General features: G+C 42.5%; 2 protein-coding genes across 2 annotated transcripts in view; one reads left to right on the top strand and one right to left on the bottom strand.

The window, feature by feature from the left end:
* Positions 1-8,730, bottom strand: part of NDC80 (NDC80 kinetochore complex component) — a 37,095-nt gene extending 28,365 nt beyond the window's left edge. The window contains exons 1-6 of the mRNA XM_049770058.1: positions 8,579-8,730; positions 6,699-6,808; positions 5,139-5,216; positions 2,155-2,278; positions 1,648-1,820; positions 984-1,086 (exon numbers count right to left, since the gene is read on the bottom strand). Coding sequence (XP_049626015.1) covers positions 984-1,086; positions 1,648-1,820; positions 2,155-2,278; positions 5,139-5,216; positions 6,699-6,799 — 579 coding nt within the window. The 5' untranslated portion in view covers positions 6,800-6,808; positions 8,579-8,730. The remainder of the gene's footprint in view (positions 1-983; positions 1,087-1,647; positions 1,821-2,154; positions 2,279-5,138; positions 5,217-6,698; positions 6,809-8,578) is intronic.
* Positions 8,731-9,662: 932 nt separating this feature from the next.
* METTL4 (methyltransferase 4, N6-adenosine) overlaps positions 9,663-15,410 on the top strand; it is a 40,041-nt gene continuing 34,293 nt past the window's right edge. The window contains 2 exon segments of the mRNA XM_049770197.1: positions 9,663-9,842; positions 12,074-12,476. Of these exon segments, the coding sequence (XP_049626154.1) occupies positions 12,081-12,476 (396 nt within the window). The 5' untranslated portion in view covers positions 9,663-9,842; positions 12,074-12,080.

Below are 15,410 nucleotides of genomic sequence, written 5' to 3'. Positions count from 1 at the left end.
TCATTTTTGGGCCTCACCCAGTTGTGCTCAGGACTTAGACCTGGCTCAGTACTCAGGGTTCACCTCTGGCAGTGAGGACCAAACAACCTTATCCACTGGAATATATCTCTCTGTACCCCCAATACCATGGCTTTTAATTAAATATGTGAAAAAAAAAGGGGCCACAGTGGTAGCACAGCGGTAGCATTTGCCTTGCATGCAGCTGACTTAGGATGGACACGAGTTCGCATGGGAACTCGTATCCCATATGGTCCCGAGACAGGAGTAATTTCTGAGAGCAGAGCCAGGATATCCTGAGTGCCGCTGGATGTGGCCTCAAAACAAAAACAAACCAAAAAAGTGAAATAAGAAAATTTTATTAAGTAAAATTTGTTTTTTTTTTTTTTTGGTTTTTCGGCCACACCCTTTTGATGCTCAGGGGTTACTCCTGGCTACGCACTCAGAAATTGCCCCTGGCTTGGGGGGACCATATGGGACGCCGGGTGATCGAACCGTGGTCCTTTCCTTGGCTAGCGCTTGCAAGGCAGACACCTTACCTCTAGCGCCACCTCGCCGGCCCCGTAAAATTTGTTTTTTACTGAAACAAATATTCTTTTTTTTTTTTTTTTGTTTTCGGGCCACACCCGGTGACGCTCAGGGGTTACTCCTGGCTATGCGCTCAGAAGTCGCTCCTGGCTTGGGGGACCATATGGGACACCGGGGGATCGAACCGCGGTCCATCCTAGGCTAGCGCAGGCAAGGCAGGCACCTTACCTCTAGCGCCACCGCCCGGCCCCAACAAATATTCTTGACAATGTAGTTACTCGTTCTCCTTACCTCGAAATCATATTTTAATAAAATGAAGTGTTTAAAATCAAACACATCCTGAAAAATGAAAACTCTTGAAGGTATTGATCTAATTGGTAAAAAGCAAGATTGGCAGATAAGTAGTACTGTGAGACAAGTATTTTTCTTGTGTATACATTTTAAGGTAAAACAAATACCTTGATGCAGTCTATAAGCCAAACCAAGGCTGCCACAATGTGAGGCCAAGTATGCGGGGCCCCCACTGTATACATGGAGCTTTTGGATAATGCAAAAGGATACCTAAAAAACAATCAGAACAAAGTAAGCTACCATAATATACTAATGAAGTAAAAATGAAGACTGAATTAAGCAAGAAGTTATAGACACACTAAGAGATGCATTCCCTAGAAATATCACTTTCCAATGACTGAGTTTGATTTTCTACACTTTATTTCCTAACCTGTAGAATGTAATTTACAATCAGTATCTAGATGTCTCCACTAAAAGATCTTTTGTTCTTATCTAATAAACCACATGCATGTTAGACCATTCCCTAATTCATTCTGCGTTTATTCTACAAAGCATCTTCAATTACATCTCACTAAATTTAAACTAGGCCTCTTTTGCCTTTATATTATCCATATCAAAAGATTAGCCCATGCGACCTATTCCTCATCACTGCTGTATTTCATTATGTGTAGCTCAATAATATGCTCTTAACAGTACTAACTTTTCAACTTATGCTGCATGTAAATATCTTAAAATATTTTCTCTAATGCCTAGTCTTCACAAATTTATTGAACTTGAGTCTTCTATATGCATTAACAATCTCACAGGTAATAATAAACAAAATATACTAACCCAAGCTCTTTAAAGATTTTTGGAACTTCTTCTTCAAATTTTGTGTCAGGAAGTTCATATGAAGGGCAGAGGAGGCCATAAAGAAAACTGAAGATTTTTAGAAAGTCTTTTATTGATGGAGCTTGTAAAGATTTCATGGAAACACTGTAAGCATATCCATTTTCTGTAAGAAACTATAATATTTTGGAAATGTCAAACATTTGATGAAAAGTTATTGGAGAATACTTAAAAAAGAAAATCTGGGGCCGGGAAGGTGGCGCTAGAGATAAGGTGTCTGCCTTGTAAGCGCTACCAAGGAACGGACCGCTGTTCGATCCCCGGCATCCCATATGGTCCCCCCCAAGCCAGGGGCGATTTCTGAGCACATAGCCAGGAGTAACCCCTGAGCGTCAAACGGGTGTGGCCCAAAAACCAAAAACCAAAAAAAAAAAAAAAAAAAAAAAAAAAAAAAAAAAAAAAAAAAAAAGAAAATCTACAATTTAAACTATTAGGTAATGATAAAAATACCTCACAGAGTTGCCGAATACATTGCTGAATGAATGCTTTGTCATTAAGTGGTCTTGGATCTTTGATTTTCTCAGTGCTCGAAAATATGCCAGCTTGACTATTCCGGGATCCAGGTCCACTTGTTCTAGAAATAAACTTTTAAAAATCAGGTAAGCTTATTTTCTTCCGTGGTCAATATTAAACATTAAAGTTTAGTTCTTTGATTGATCTCCTGCCCCAACAGACCACCTACCAGCTCCTCAGTGAAAGACACCCTCTGGGTCCCTGTTCTCATGCCTCGGCAAAGCACCCTATCTGCTATAATATTTACTTTGCCCTAAAACATTGTTTAAACCTTCCTTTTATTTATTTTTTTGCCCACATCCAGTGGCGCCTAAGGGCTTATTCCTGGATTCTGCAATCAGGAATCATTCCTGGTGGACTTGGGGACCAGGTATTGAATCCAGGTCAGTTGTGTGTAAGGCAAATAACTACCAACTGTATTATCTTTCCAGCCCTAAATCTTTGTTTTTTGCTGTCAGAGATCAAATTCAGATTTTTTTAAATGCCCTTTTTTCTTTGATATTTTTGGGTCACACTCGGTGACACTTAGGAGTTACTCCTGGCTCTGTGCTCAGAAATCATTTCTGGCAGGGGGGACCATATGGGATGCTGAGATTTGAATTACCATCCATCCTGCATCGGCTGCGTGCAAGGCAATTGCCCTACCACTGTGCTATCTCTCCGGCCCCCAAATTCAGATCTTACACATACAAGGCATTAGTTTTTTTTTTTTTTTTTTGGTTTTTGGGCCACACCCGGTAACGCTCAGAAGTTGCTCCTGGCTTGGGGGACCATATGGGACACCAGGGGATTGAACCGCGGTCCGTCCAAGGCTAGTGTAGGCAAGGCAGGCACCTTACCTCTAGCGCCACTGCCCGGCCCCATTCAAGGCATTAGTTCTTTTTTTTTTTTTTTGGTTTTTGGGTCACTCCTGGCTGTTTGCTCAGAAATAGCTCCTGGCAGGCACGGGGGGAACATATGGGACACCGAAATTCGAACTAACCACCTTTGGTCCTAGATCGGCTGTTTGCAAGGCAAATACTGCTGTGCTATCTCTCCGGGCCCGGCATTAGTTTTTATTGTTGAGTTATATTCCCAGCACATTCAAATCTTTAAAAAGTTACTTTCTGAGGCCGGAGAGATAGCACAGCCTTCATGCTGAAGGATGGTGGTTTGAATACCGGCATCCCATATGGTCCCCTGAGCCTGCTAGGAGTGATTTCTGAGCATAGAGCCAGGAGGAACCCCTGAGCACTGCTGGGTGTGACCCTCTCCCCACCCCCCCAAATAAGCTATCTTCTGCCTATTTTTGAGTCTGAATTTAGTTAACGATTGCAGCTTTTTGCATATTCTTCAAAGAGAGATTTTCTTTATTGGTCAACTGCCATAAACTGAGTATATGAACATCGCTATAATATTGTGACACTAAATTTCCTTCCTTCTATCCTTCTTTCCTATTTGGGTCACATTCAGCAGTACTCAGGGTACTATGCAGTACTAAGGATCAAACCAGTACCTTTAGCACTGAACTATCTCTCTGGTCTTTCAAAATCTCACTTCTGCCTGCAAGTTTGCTTGTTGTTTTTAAGTATGTTCTAAAAACTGTTTAGTTTGGGCTCTCTTCAAGTGTTCTGATTATGCAATTAGCTAACATTTTTGAGGATTTTCTAATTTGAGAACCACTTTTCGACAAATGCCTATTAACAGTTAATTCTTCCTTTGTTTTTGTTTTGTTTTATTGTTGTTGTTTTTTTGGGTCACACCTGGCCCTGCTTAGGGGTTACTCCTGGCTCTGCCCCCAGAAATCGCTCCTTGCAGGCACGGGGGACCACATGGGATGCCAGAATTCTAACTACCATCAGTCCTCAATCGGCTGAGTGTAAGGCAAATGCCCCACCGTTGTGCTATCTCTCTGGTCCCAACAGTTAATTCTCTTATTACAATAAAAGAAATATGTGTAGACTTAGCTTATTCTATGTAAAACTGTAGATACCTTCATAAAGCTAAGATGCCTTCTTAAATTATAAGGATGTTTCCCAACCAATCAAATTACTGTATCCTTTAATTTATAGCTTAGGAGTTCAGAGTCTAGAACCTGGGTCTGGTTTCAAATTCCGTTACTAGTTGTATAATCTAAATTAATCTTTTTTCCCCTGGTAACACCTGGCCATGCTCATGGATTACTCGTGGTTCTGCACTCATTCTTGGATTCTTGGTGGTTGGGGGATCTTCTGGGTTGCTGGATATTGAATGTGGGCTGGCAGCATGCAAGGCAAGCACCCTATTCACTATACTATATAGTACTGAAAGCTAAACTTGTTGAATTTTCATCAGCTATTTAGTTGCATCAATAAAAAGTGTCTAACTGTGCTATTTTTCTTAGCACTAAGTTAAGCAGATATTTCAACCACTGAAAACAGGTAAGGATTAGATGATAATTTTGTTTTATGGGATAATGCCTTCTAATCTTTTTCCCTCTGGAAAAATCTGGCCTCATGGATTACTATAAGAATTCCTTCATCAGAATAAAAAATGATGATGGACCAGAGAGCTAGCACAGCAGTAGGGTGTTTGCCTTGCACAGTCGATTCAGAATGGATGGTGGTTCGAAACCTAGCATTCCACATGGTCCCTCGTGTCTGCCAGGAAGGATTTCTGAGTGCAGAGCCAGGAGTAACCCCCAAACAAAAAAACCCAACCCAAACAAACAAACAAGAATAAAGGGGCCGGAGAGATAGCATGGAGGTAGAGCATTTGCCTTTCATGCAGAAGGTCATTGTTTCAAATCCCGGCATCCCATTTGGTCCCCCGAGCCTGCCAGGAGTGATTTCTGAGCCTGGAGCCAGGAGTAATCCCTGAGTGCTGCCGGGTGTGACCCAAAAACCAAAAAAAAACAAAATAACAAAAAAAAAAAAAACAAGAATAAAAAATGATGTCATTACCTTTTATCAAATACAGAGCCTTTTCTTTCAGATGTGGGTCTGCTTATATTCAGCTTTCCAAAGGATGGTTTCTCCTTGCTTTACAAGAAGAAAAAAAATTAATAAATACATAAAAATATTAGTATAAGGAACTTTTGTAATTCATCTACCATTACCCATAAAAATAACTCAGAATCATAAAAAATTTTAGCAGCAATCATAACTGTTATATTTGGAATAAGTTGACAATACAAGTCATGCTAAAATGCTAAGTAGAACAAAATTTTCTATTCATTATTTCAGGTATGAGGAACACTATAAAACTATAAAGCAGAAGGAAAAAAAAATACTTTCAGGACTGGAGTGATAGTATAGTGGACGAATGGGGCAGTGTTCAGGAGTGATTCCTGAGCTCAGAGTCAGGATAATATCCTGAGCATTGCTTTCCTTCCCCAATAAAATATTATTTTTGTGAGGAGATAAGGGGCAATTTCCAGATGTTATTAGACAATGTGAGCTGAAGATTTAATACCAGAACTAGTCAGGCAAGGCTGTTTTGGGGCCACTGGTGCTGGGAGCTAACAGTTCCACCCCACAGCGGTGCTTGTGGGCCCCTGTAGTGCTGAGAGAGGCTAGCATACAGAAGATATGCAATCTGACTCTGAGCAATCTTCCCGGAGCCCAAAGGGATAGTTACAATTACAAGGTGTTAGTTATACTTGCAGACACATGCAATTTAATTTGTAATTTGTTTGGGCTACACTGGCTATGCTCAGGACTTACTCCTAGCTTTGTGCTCAGGGTATACATATGTGGTACTAGGTATTGAACCTGAGCAGGATCCATGTAAGGCTAAGTGTCATAACTTCCATACTATCTATCCTGCCATAATTTAAATTATAGACAAAAATATTAATAAGTATAACCTTTTAGCTTCTAATAAAAATGTAAGACCTAAGATTGGAGAGATAGCTTAGTCTATGAGTCTGGGAGCCCCCTCACCTCATGCTTTTCTCTATTATGTCTGTCTTGTTTTCTTTTTTTTGTTTTTGTTTTGTTTTTGGTTTTTGGCCCACACCCGTTTGACGCTCAGGGGTTACTCCTGGCAATGTGCTCAGAAATCGCCCCTGGCTTGGGGGGACCATATGGGACGCCCGGGGATCGAACCGCGGTCCGTTCCTTGGCTAGCACTTGTAAGGCAGACACCTTACCTCTAGCGCCACCTTCCCGGCCCCATGTCTTGTTTTCTTTTTTTTTTTTTGGTTTTTGGGCCACACCCGGTGATGCTCAGGGGTTACTCCTGGCTATATGCGCTCAGAAGTCGCTCCTGGCTTGGGGGACCATATGGGACGCCGGGGGATCGAACCGCGGTCCGTCTCCTAGGCTAGCGCAGGTAAGGCAGGCACCTTACCTCCAGCGCCACCGCCCGGCCCCATGTCTTGTTTTCTTAATCCTCTGGTGCCCCTGCTTCAGGTCTATTTACCTAGAGCTGGAATCTGGTACATCATCACTCATACTACATCATTGTTTGAGTCATCTTTACAAATTTCTTTTGCAAGATGTTAATGCACAAGTACTTACGTTTGAGGTGTATGGAGGCCTTGTTTGTTCAAGTCCTGGGTCCTCAGCTCTTGCATGGAGAGTCGGCCAGCACCACCGGTAGAAAATGAACTGCGCTTCATGCTTATGACCTACAATGCATGAATTCAGCATTAAAAACAAAAAACAAACAAAAAAAAACTTTTCTGACACAGGTGGTTATATTAAGCCCTAATTAGTACTTTTATCCTTAAAGAGAAAGGCAGTCAGGTTTTATGATTCTTCTGAATAATCTACTCCCAGGCTTATTATCTTCATAAACCACAATAGGTGAAGTTCTTATTTTGAGAAATACTGATTTAATTTCCTAAACAAACAAACAAACAAGAATTCAACACAGAATAATTTACTAACTGCCTACCTAGGACAAAGAAGGACACACCAAGGGATTAGAAAGATGAATAAGGTCTAATTCGTGCTCTTAATCCTAATCCAGGCCAGGATTCACTGCTAAACTGGCATTGCCTCTATGTCCACGAACAGACAAAGGCGACTAGACAAGAAAGATCTCTAGAAGTCGTTTCCCTTTGGTTTTAGAAAATCGAGTTGTTCCCCTCCCCACCTGCCAGTCCAGCCTAGAAAGACCAAGTTTCTAGATATTTCCTACTAATCCTGATTTTTGCAATTAAAGTAAGCTTGCAAGGAATTACCTTGAGTTGTGTGACATTCTCTCTTGTAACTTAGAATTTTTAGTCACACCCATTGCTTAGGTATTGTCGTTGTTGTACTAGGCTTTGTGATTACAATTATTCTTCGCCTGTGCTAATTTTACCCCTATAAATTCCCCTGCTCAAAAAAATTAAACTTGTCGCACTCCTGCCAGAAACGTGTTGACCCCACATACTGCGTGTGGTATCATTATTTCATATTTCATATTCGTCCGCTCGTGTTACCCATTTTCCTCCCGTGAAAGGACTATGACCCACGAGAATATATGAGACGCAAGACGTCTACAACACCCCTCCTTTTTTTTTTTAAATGGCATCTCTCTTAATGTTGGTCTCCCAACCCTCTGCCCCAGTTATGACCCCTAATTCTGGACTCTCCCGTTACAATCTGCCTTCAACATCATCATGCAGCCTACAAAATCCTCCACAAGGCTGCCTCTGCTGATCTTGGGCCTTATTAACATTTCACATCTCTTTGCACCATGAATCCCTTAGAAGCAAGGAAAAAAAAATATCATCCCACCTCTGAGGCAGGGGTCCCCACTATGCCCAACTCTCCAGGATCCCTCTGGGCTTCTCTGACTTTCCAGGCCCTACTTCTCACTCTCTAAACTTAATCTTTCCTGTTTTCGGGATTCGGTTGCCAATTCCTTCAACATATGCACCTGCATCTCTATCCAGTTTCTCCATTCTCACTCGCCTGTCCACTCCTAATCTTTCCAGAGTTAAGATTTCAGAGTTGCAAAGGCCGGTGCAGGTGGTGCAAAGAGTAAGGCTGTTTGCCTGGCACGCAGGTGACCCAGGAAGGACCTGGGTTCCATTCTCGAGCGTCCCATAGGGTTCCCCCCACCCAAGCCAGGCGATTTCTGAGCGCAGAGCCAGGAGGAACCCCTGAGCATCAAACAGGTGTGGCCCCCAAACAAAAACAAAACAAAACAAGATTCGGAGTTGGAGCCAAAGGGAAAAAAATCCACTCCTCTCAAAAGCCAAGCACCGAGTGGCTCTTTCTCTCTCCTCCTCCTCGCCCCACTCCATCAATTCGTCCCTTTCCCGGCCGGGCCTCAGAGAAACCAGCCTGGCAGCTGGAAACCAGCCACAGCAAACATCTGGCCCGCTTGCAGGCTTCGCTCCAGGGAGTCCCGGCTGCTGCAATGACCGCTAACAGATTGCCCCGGCTTCTATTTCCCCACTTACTATTAGCCCTCCAGAACAGTCTCCCGGCACCAAGCGCGCACACCCCAGTAGCAGTCAGTCGTCACCTTCCTCCCACTTTCCCGACGCGACCCGGGGACGAATGTCACGCCACCATGCAAAAACGCGCAGCCTGGAACCAACCGCCGCCGAAACAACAACTGCTGCCGCGCCGCCTTTCGAATTTTAAACGCGCCGCCACGATGACGCCATCACGCACGCACGCACGACGTGCGCGCTCGCGTCACGCTCTCCGCGACGCGTCGTCGCCTGCCTTCCGGCCATTGGCGGCAGCCGTGACGGTAGGCGGGCACACCGGCGTCTCCTGGCTAGTGGAAGTGTCTCCTTTTCCCCTACACTGGTTTCCCCCTCCCCCGATCCCTCAATTTAGTTCTGGTGACCGGGTCCTCTGTGGCTGCAGAACTTCTGCTCCCATACGGAAGTACGGAAACTCCTTTTCCGTACAATATGGCTGCGCCCTTTGACTTCCTCTCTCCGCCACCTCTGCATCTAGAAGGAAGGCTGGTTCAGGACCACTGTTTAAATAGATTTTCCCTTTTTATTTTCTTCCTTTTTTCGATTCCCTCAATTTAGTTCTGGTGACCGGGTCCTCTGTGGCTGCAGAACGCTCCCATACGGAAGTACGGAAACTCATTTTCCGTACAATATGGCCGCGCCCTTTGACTTCCTTTCTCCGCCACCTCTGCACCTAGAAGGAAGGCTGCTGGTTCAGGACCACTGTTTAAATATATTTTCCCTTTTTCTTTTCTTCCTTTTCCCGATTCCCTCAATTTAGTTCTGGTGACCGGGTCCTTCTCTATGGCTGCAGAACGCTCCCATACGGAAGTACGGAAACTCCTTTTCCGTACAACATGGCCGCGCCCTATGACTTCTTGCTCTCCTTTGAACCTAGAAGGAAGGCTGCTGGTTCAGGACCACTGTTTACATAGATATTTTTCTCTTTCTTTCTTTTTTTCTTTTTAGGCCACACCCGGCGGCTCTCAGCTCTGGAGTTTTTTTCTGGCTCTTGCACTCAGAAGTCGCTCCTGGCACGCCCCGTGGACCTTATGGGATGCTGGGAATCGAACCCGGCTCCGTTCCGGGTCGACCGCGTGCAAGGCCAATGCCCTACAGCTGTGCTTTCTCTCCAGTCTCCCGTTAGATGTTTTTTTTCCCCTGATGCAAGTTTGGGAAGGGTGGTGTTCTTTTTTGTGACGAGGAACAGGTGAAGTAGGAGCTCGTGGTGTGGTCTCTGTCCAGATTCCAGGTGAGAACTTACTGATGAAGCTTTTATTCTTTTAGCCAGGTCCTGTGATAACCTGGGAGGAACCCTTGCAGGTGGATCTGAAGCCGAGGAGTAGGAGGCAGAGGTGTGAACTAAGCAGAGTAACTTAAAGGAGGAATTCTTGCTTCCCTACGTTTTTGATTTTGTTTATTTTTTTCTGTGGCCCTAGGGATACTATGGGCTATGGGCACTCCCAGCATCACAGGGATTAAACTAGGGGTACCAGCCTGCAAAGCATGCACTGCAACCCTTTTTTTGGTATATCTTTGCACATGCTTCCCAAAAATTTGAACTCTGGGACAAATTAGCATGTGGAGTGGTGAGAGTAGAATATATGGCCACAAGGTCTGGATACCTGGAAACTGTAATAATTAAAGTTGTAATTTGGGCACGTCAGGGCCTTTAAATGTCAAGGAGCCGTGGTATTTATGACGTTGCTCTTAAAATCGCACTTTATCCTGTTTGGATCAAGCTTTTTTTCTTTTATCCTTTTTGAACTTCTTTGGTGACAAAGAACTTAAAACTTATGTTTTGGGGCCGGCGAGGTGGCGCTAGAGGTAAGGTGTCTGCCTTGCAAGCACTAGCCAAGGAAGGACCACGGTTCGATCCCCCGGCGTCCCATATGGTCCCCCCCAAGCCAGGGGCAATTTCTGAGCGCTTAGCCAGGAGTAACCCCTGAGCATCAAATGGGTGTGGTCCGAAAAACCAAAAAAACAAAAAAAACCTTATGTTTTAAGTATACTGTTTGGAAGGTGATTTAAATGACGAGATTTAAGAACTGAGGAATAGTGGGGTGGAATTTCTAGGAAGGCAGGAAGATCAGATGGGATTTCAGAACTGAGGTCAGGTTTTAACCTTCTTCAGGCCTTTTAGTGCCAGGGCATACCTAAGCTTTTAGGGGGACTCAGCCCACCAGATGTATCCTCAGATTTTCCTGGTGGGTAGAACTAATTTAACCCCCATGGGGTTCCTCAAAAGGCCCACTATGGACGCCCTTTTCTCCTGCGTGGATGGTTGAGGAATTTCCAAAGAGACGCCTTGGCATTAGATTTTCAGCCAGTATTTGACTATCTCTCCTTTGTATATATCAGGCAAAATAATAGCCTCTATCAAATAATTTGGCTCAGAAATTCCAGCACCAAAGTTTATTTGAGAACCCCTTTTTCTGGATATAGTCAGCCCTAAAAGCAAAGACAATTTTTCTCTTTGCAAATGCAGTTCTGGTAATCAAGGGCGTAACCAGAATGTAGATCTTGACTATTGACCCTCCTTTAGAAATAGGGAAGCTCATTCTTGGGGATTTGGTTCCTCCCTTCACTTAACCTTTAACAGGGGTCCTCAAACTTTTTAAACAGGGACCCAGTTCACTGTCCCTCAGAGCATTGGAGGGTCTGACTATAGTAAAAACAAAACTTATGAACGAATTCTTATGCACACTGCATATATCTGATTTTGCAATGAAGAAACAAAACAGATACAAATACAATATGTGGCCCACGGGCCATAGTTTGAGGACCACTGTGAGTCTAAAACTATAGAGTCCAGCTTAGAAAGATCAAGTTTCTAGATATTTCCTACTTCCTCCTAATCCTGATTTTGCATTTAAAGTAAGCTTGCAAGGAGTTACCTTGAGTTGTGACCTTCTCTCTTGTAACTTAGAATTTTTACAGTCACACCCATAGCTTAGGTATTGTTATTGTTGTACTAGGCTTTGTGATTACAATTATTCTTCACCTGTGGCTAATTTTACCCCTATAAATTCCCCTGCTCAAAAAATTAAACTTGTCGCACTCCTGCCAGAAACGTGTTGACCACACATTCTCTGTGTGGTTTTATTTATTTCATATTTCATATTTGGCCACTCATGCTCCCGCTTTCTTCTCGTGAAGTGCTATGATCCAAGAGAATTGCTGAGACGCAGCACATCTATAGCAATTTAGCTCAAAATTGTGAATTTTCAGGGTTAAATGATGAATCTTTAAGTTGGAAGTTTATTGGAAAAAATTGCAGTTTTCTTTACATCTGATATGTAAACATGACTTTTAAGCTCATTTGTGTATATTTGTATATATAAAATCTACCTGTATGTCTGAAGTATTTTTTTCTTCAAATATAGGATGTTTAAGAACTTAATATAAAAAGTTGAGTTTGACTTCTAGTATACAGTTCCTAGAGTTTTTGTTTTTTGAAACCCTTTCTTTTTTATTTAAAAGGAAAGAAATGTCTGTGGTGCACCGGCTTTCGCCTGGATGGTTACTGGATCATCTTTCTTTCATTAACAAGAATAACTATCAACTTTGCCCACATTGTACATCTCGATGCAGTAAACACGAACTCACTTCTACTTCTATTGCCCTTGACTTTCCTCATGTGAAGTCTGTGCCCTCTTGTGGATCTTCTGAGTCTATTGCTTTTGACTCGACCACAAAGCAAGAGAATAAGGATGGAGGAAATTGTGAAAAATTCAATCTAAAGTATGTTTTTCGAGCTGAACTGTTTGATGTCTCCAAACCTTATATAACATCTGCAGTCAACCAAGAATGCCTACCAAGTAATGAAAAGGAAGATCTAATGAATAGTATTAGAAAAGAAATCCCCATTTCCAGTTTTCGTAAGGTAGAAAGCTTTAAGATATTTTAATTTATTAATTTATTAATTTTGTTTTTATTTTTGGCCAACCCAGTGATGGCTCTGTGTTCAGGGCTCATTCATTCCTGGTGGTGCTTGGGAGACTGTAAAGGATGCTGGGGATCAAACCTACCTATCAAATGACCTACCTGCTGTACTACAGCCCCAGATATTTTAATTTTCATACAGAAAATAATAATGTTTTACTGTTATGTCTCAAAATATGTTGGAAATTGCTAAGTATAAAAAAAAGGGTTTAGGAGGGGCTGGCATGGTGGTGCTAGAGGTAAGGTGTCTGCCTTGCCAGCACTAGCCTAGGACGGACTGTGGTTTGATCCCCTGGTGTCCCATATGGTTCCCCAAGTCAGGAGCGACTTCTGAGCGCATAGTCAGGAGCGTCACCGGGTGTGGCCCAAAAAAACCAAAAACCAAAAAAAAAAAAAAAAAGGGTTTAGGAGGCTTTAGTATGTCTGGACTATTTGGAATTGTGTATGTATGTATGTGGGGTGTGTGTGTGTGTGTGTAAGAAATTTTATTAAAAGGGAGAGAGGGGCTGGAGCAATAGCACAGCAATAAGGCATTTGCCTTGCATGCAACCAACACAGGCTGGACAGTGGTTTAAATCCTGGCATCCCATATGGTCCCTTGTGCCTGCCAGGGGTGATTTCTGAGCACAGAGCCAGGAGTAAGCCCTGAGTGCCACCGGGTGTGACCAAAAAAAATAAATAAAAGGGAGAGAAAAGAAAATGTAATCAAGAGAGAACCTGAACTTATCCAGAGAAGGAAGAATATCCTGCAAAGTAAAAGAAAAGAATTATATTCCCTGAGTTGTGATTACCAGGGTGGAATGTACTTGAATTAATTTTGGGGAAGGAGACAGAAAGGAGCATATCTTGCGGCGCTTCTGGCCCTGTACTCAGAGATCACTCCTGGTAGAGCTTGGATGACTATATGGAGTTCTGAGAATCAAACTTGTGTTGACTATAGACTAATACCCTACCTACTGTGCTATCTCTACAGCCCTGCTTTTTGCATATCTTTTTATTTCTTTATTTTTTGTTTGGACTTGAGTTGGCGCTGCTGGGAGGCAATGCTGTGCTAGGGTGGAATTCAAGACCTCCTACATGCTAGGCTTGTGCTCTGTCATTTGAGCTATCTCTCCTCCCCAGATTGATTTTTAACACTTTCCTAACATTTTGGCCATTCTTTTTTTTTTTTAATTTTTATTTTTTATTATGAGAACAATGATGCAAAGAGGAGAAGGTAAAGTTACAGTGGAAGGACAATCACCCATAAACAGAGTTCTCAAAAGAAATCCCCTTGCTGACGCCTAAATATTGAACTTACAGTCAAAGAACATTAAGAAAAATAAGGCAGAACCCATGTACAATTACTTTGTCCACAAGTCCCCCGATTGTAGTACATTATAACATTTCTTAGCAGTACACAAAGCAATCTAAAGCCATGAGATTTATGTGACTCCTTAAACATTGAAGGCATAGTATTTTTTTTATATTTTCATGAACATTAGTTTAAGTTAACATCCAAAGTTTAAGACTTTTTTAAGGGTTAGAGTCAAAAGAACACAGTAAAAATGGTGTTAGAGTGGCAAATATTGTTTGCATCGGCCCACCAAAATATGGGGGACATGGAAAGGAAAAGTCTTGGTCTAAATACAAGGAGACCCTATCCCTGAAGTTTCCTGGCATAAGACCAATTCTAGGCTCTAGGCAAACTAGTTTATTCAATCCAAGTCATTGTAGTGCCAATACAGTTTTATTTTTCATGAAGTCTCTATTGTTGGCATCAGGTTTCTGTATTAAAGATCCTGGAATCTGCACATCCTACATTGAAGTCAGGCTGGTGTGGAGTATCCTCTAGTTTCACCTCACAATTAAGGGGCAATACAGAAAGACCTGTCCCGTAAGCAGGTCATTGTTCTTGTTAAGTCTTCTCAGTGTTAAGGGAAGTCTCTTTTGAGTAGATTGATGTCAGAGCAGCGGTAGGGTCTACCCTGGTAGAGGATTGCCTCTAGGTGATGTTATAGACAACCTTGGATGTTTTGTAGATGTCTTCCCTAGATCAGGGGTGGATGGAGAATGCACATTCTTCTGAGGCCTGTGCCAGGTCTTCATGTCAATGTTAAGGTTCCATTACACTACAAGATTTGTGTGTTCCCATCTCTATTAGATAAGAACTTATTTGTATGTATAGTATTTTCCCATTTTAATGTGCCTATGCAAACAAGAAATAAAGCCACGTGGCATATCAGAGTATATGGGGGTGTAAGAACACGTCCAACAATACCCATGACTTGGTTCAAACATAAGCATTAAATTGAGGGACTCCTAAAAAAAAAATTGAGGGACTCTGTCACCAAATTCCCTATTGAACAGTTCACAAAGAGAAGAAAAGATAAAAAAGGGGGGGGAGAATCATCACTGTATAAGAAAATATTCAGCAAGAGTTATAGCCGTAAAAAAAAAAAAAAAACAACACACATAAAATGCTGAAAAGACATACGTGTCCTTTTTATACCTTTTGGAATAGTTGGGGGGGGGGTTAAATCCAGGGCACCACTTGGTCTGTGACTTAGAACTCTACAGTACTTAAGTTAAAAAGGGTAAATGTGGAGTAATGATGATAGGGGGTAAGAGAGTTAAAGAGAAAAATGATTTTTGTCAGTGTGTGCGAAAGGGCAGAGTACAAAATGGAAATTCTGCATACATAAAAACATAATTCAATGATAGTGAGTACTATTGTGTGCGCAGGGGCGCTAGCCCCCACGCGGTTTTGAAAATATAGACTGGTAAGAGATTATCAGTGACTGCTTCAAGAACCTGAGAGGCTGGAAGTTCAGGGCCCCCACTCAGCCCCTCCCTAAGGAGCCGAGTGGGTAATGGGGGAAAGCCTAGGGTACCT

Source organism: Suncus etruscus, chromosome 3, assembly GCF_024139225.1.
Source record: "Suncus etruscus isolate mSunEtr1 chromosome 3, mSunEtr1.pri.cur, whole genome shotgun sequence".
NCBI classification, from domain to species: Eukaryota; Metazoa; Chordata; class Mammalia; order Eulipotyphla; family Soricidae; genus Suncus; species Suncus etruscus.
The sequence above is the reverse complement of the archived record's forward strand: the minus strand, read 5'-3'. Positions and strand labels throughout refer to the sequence as shown.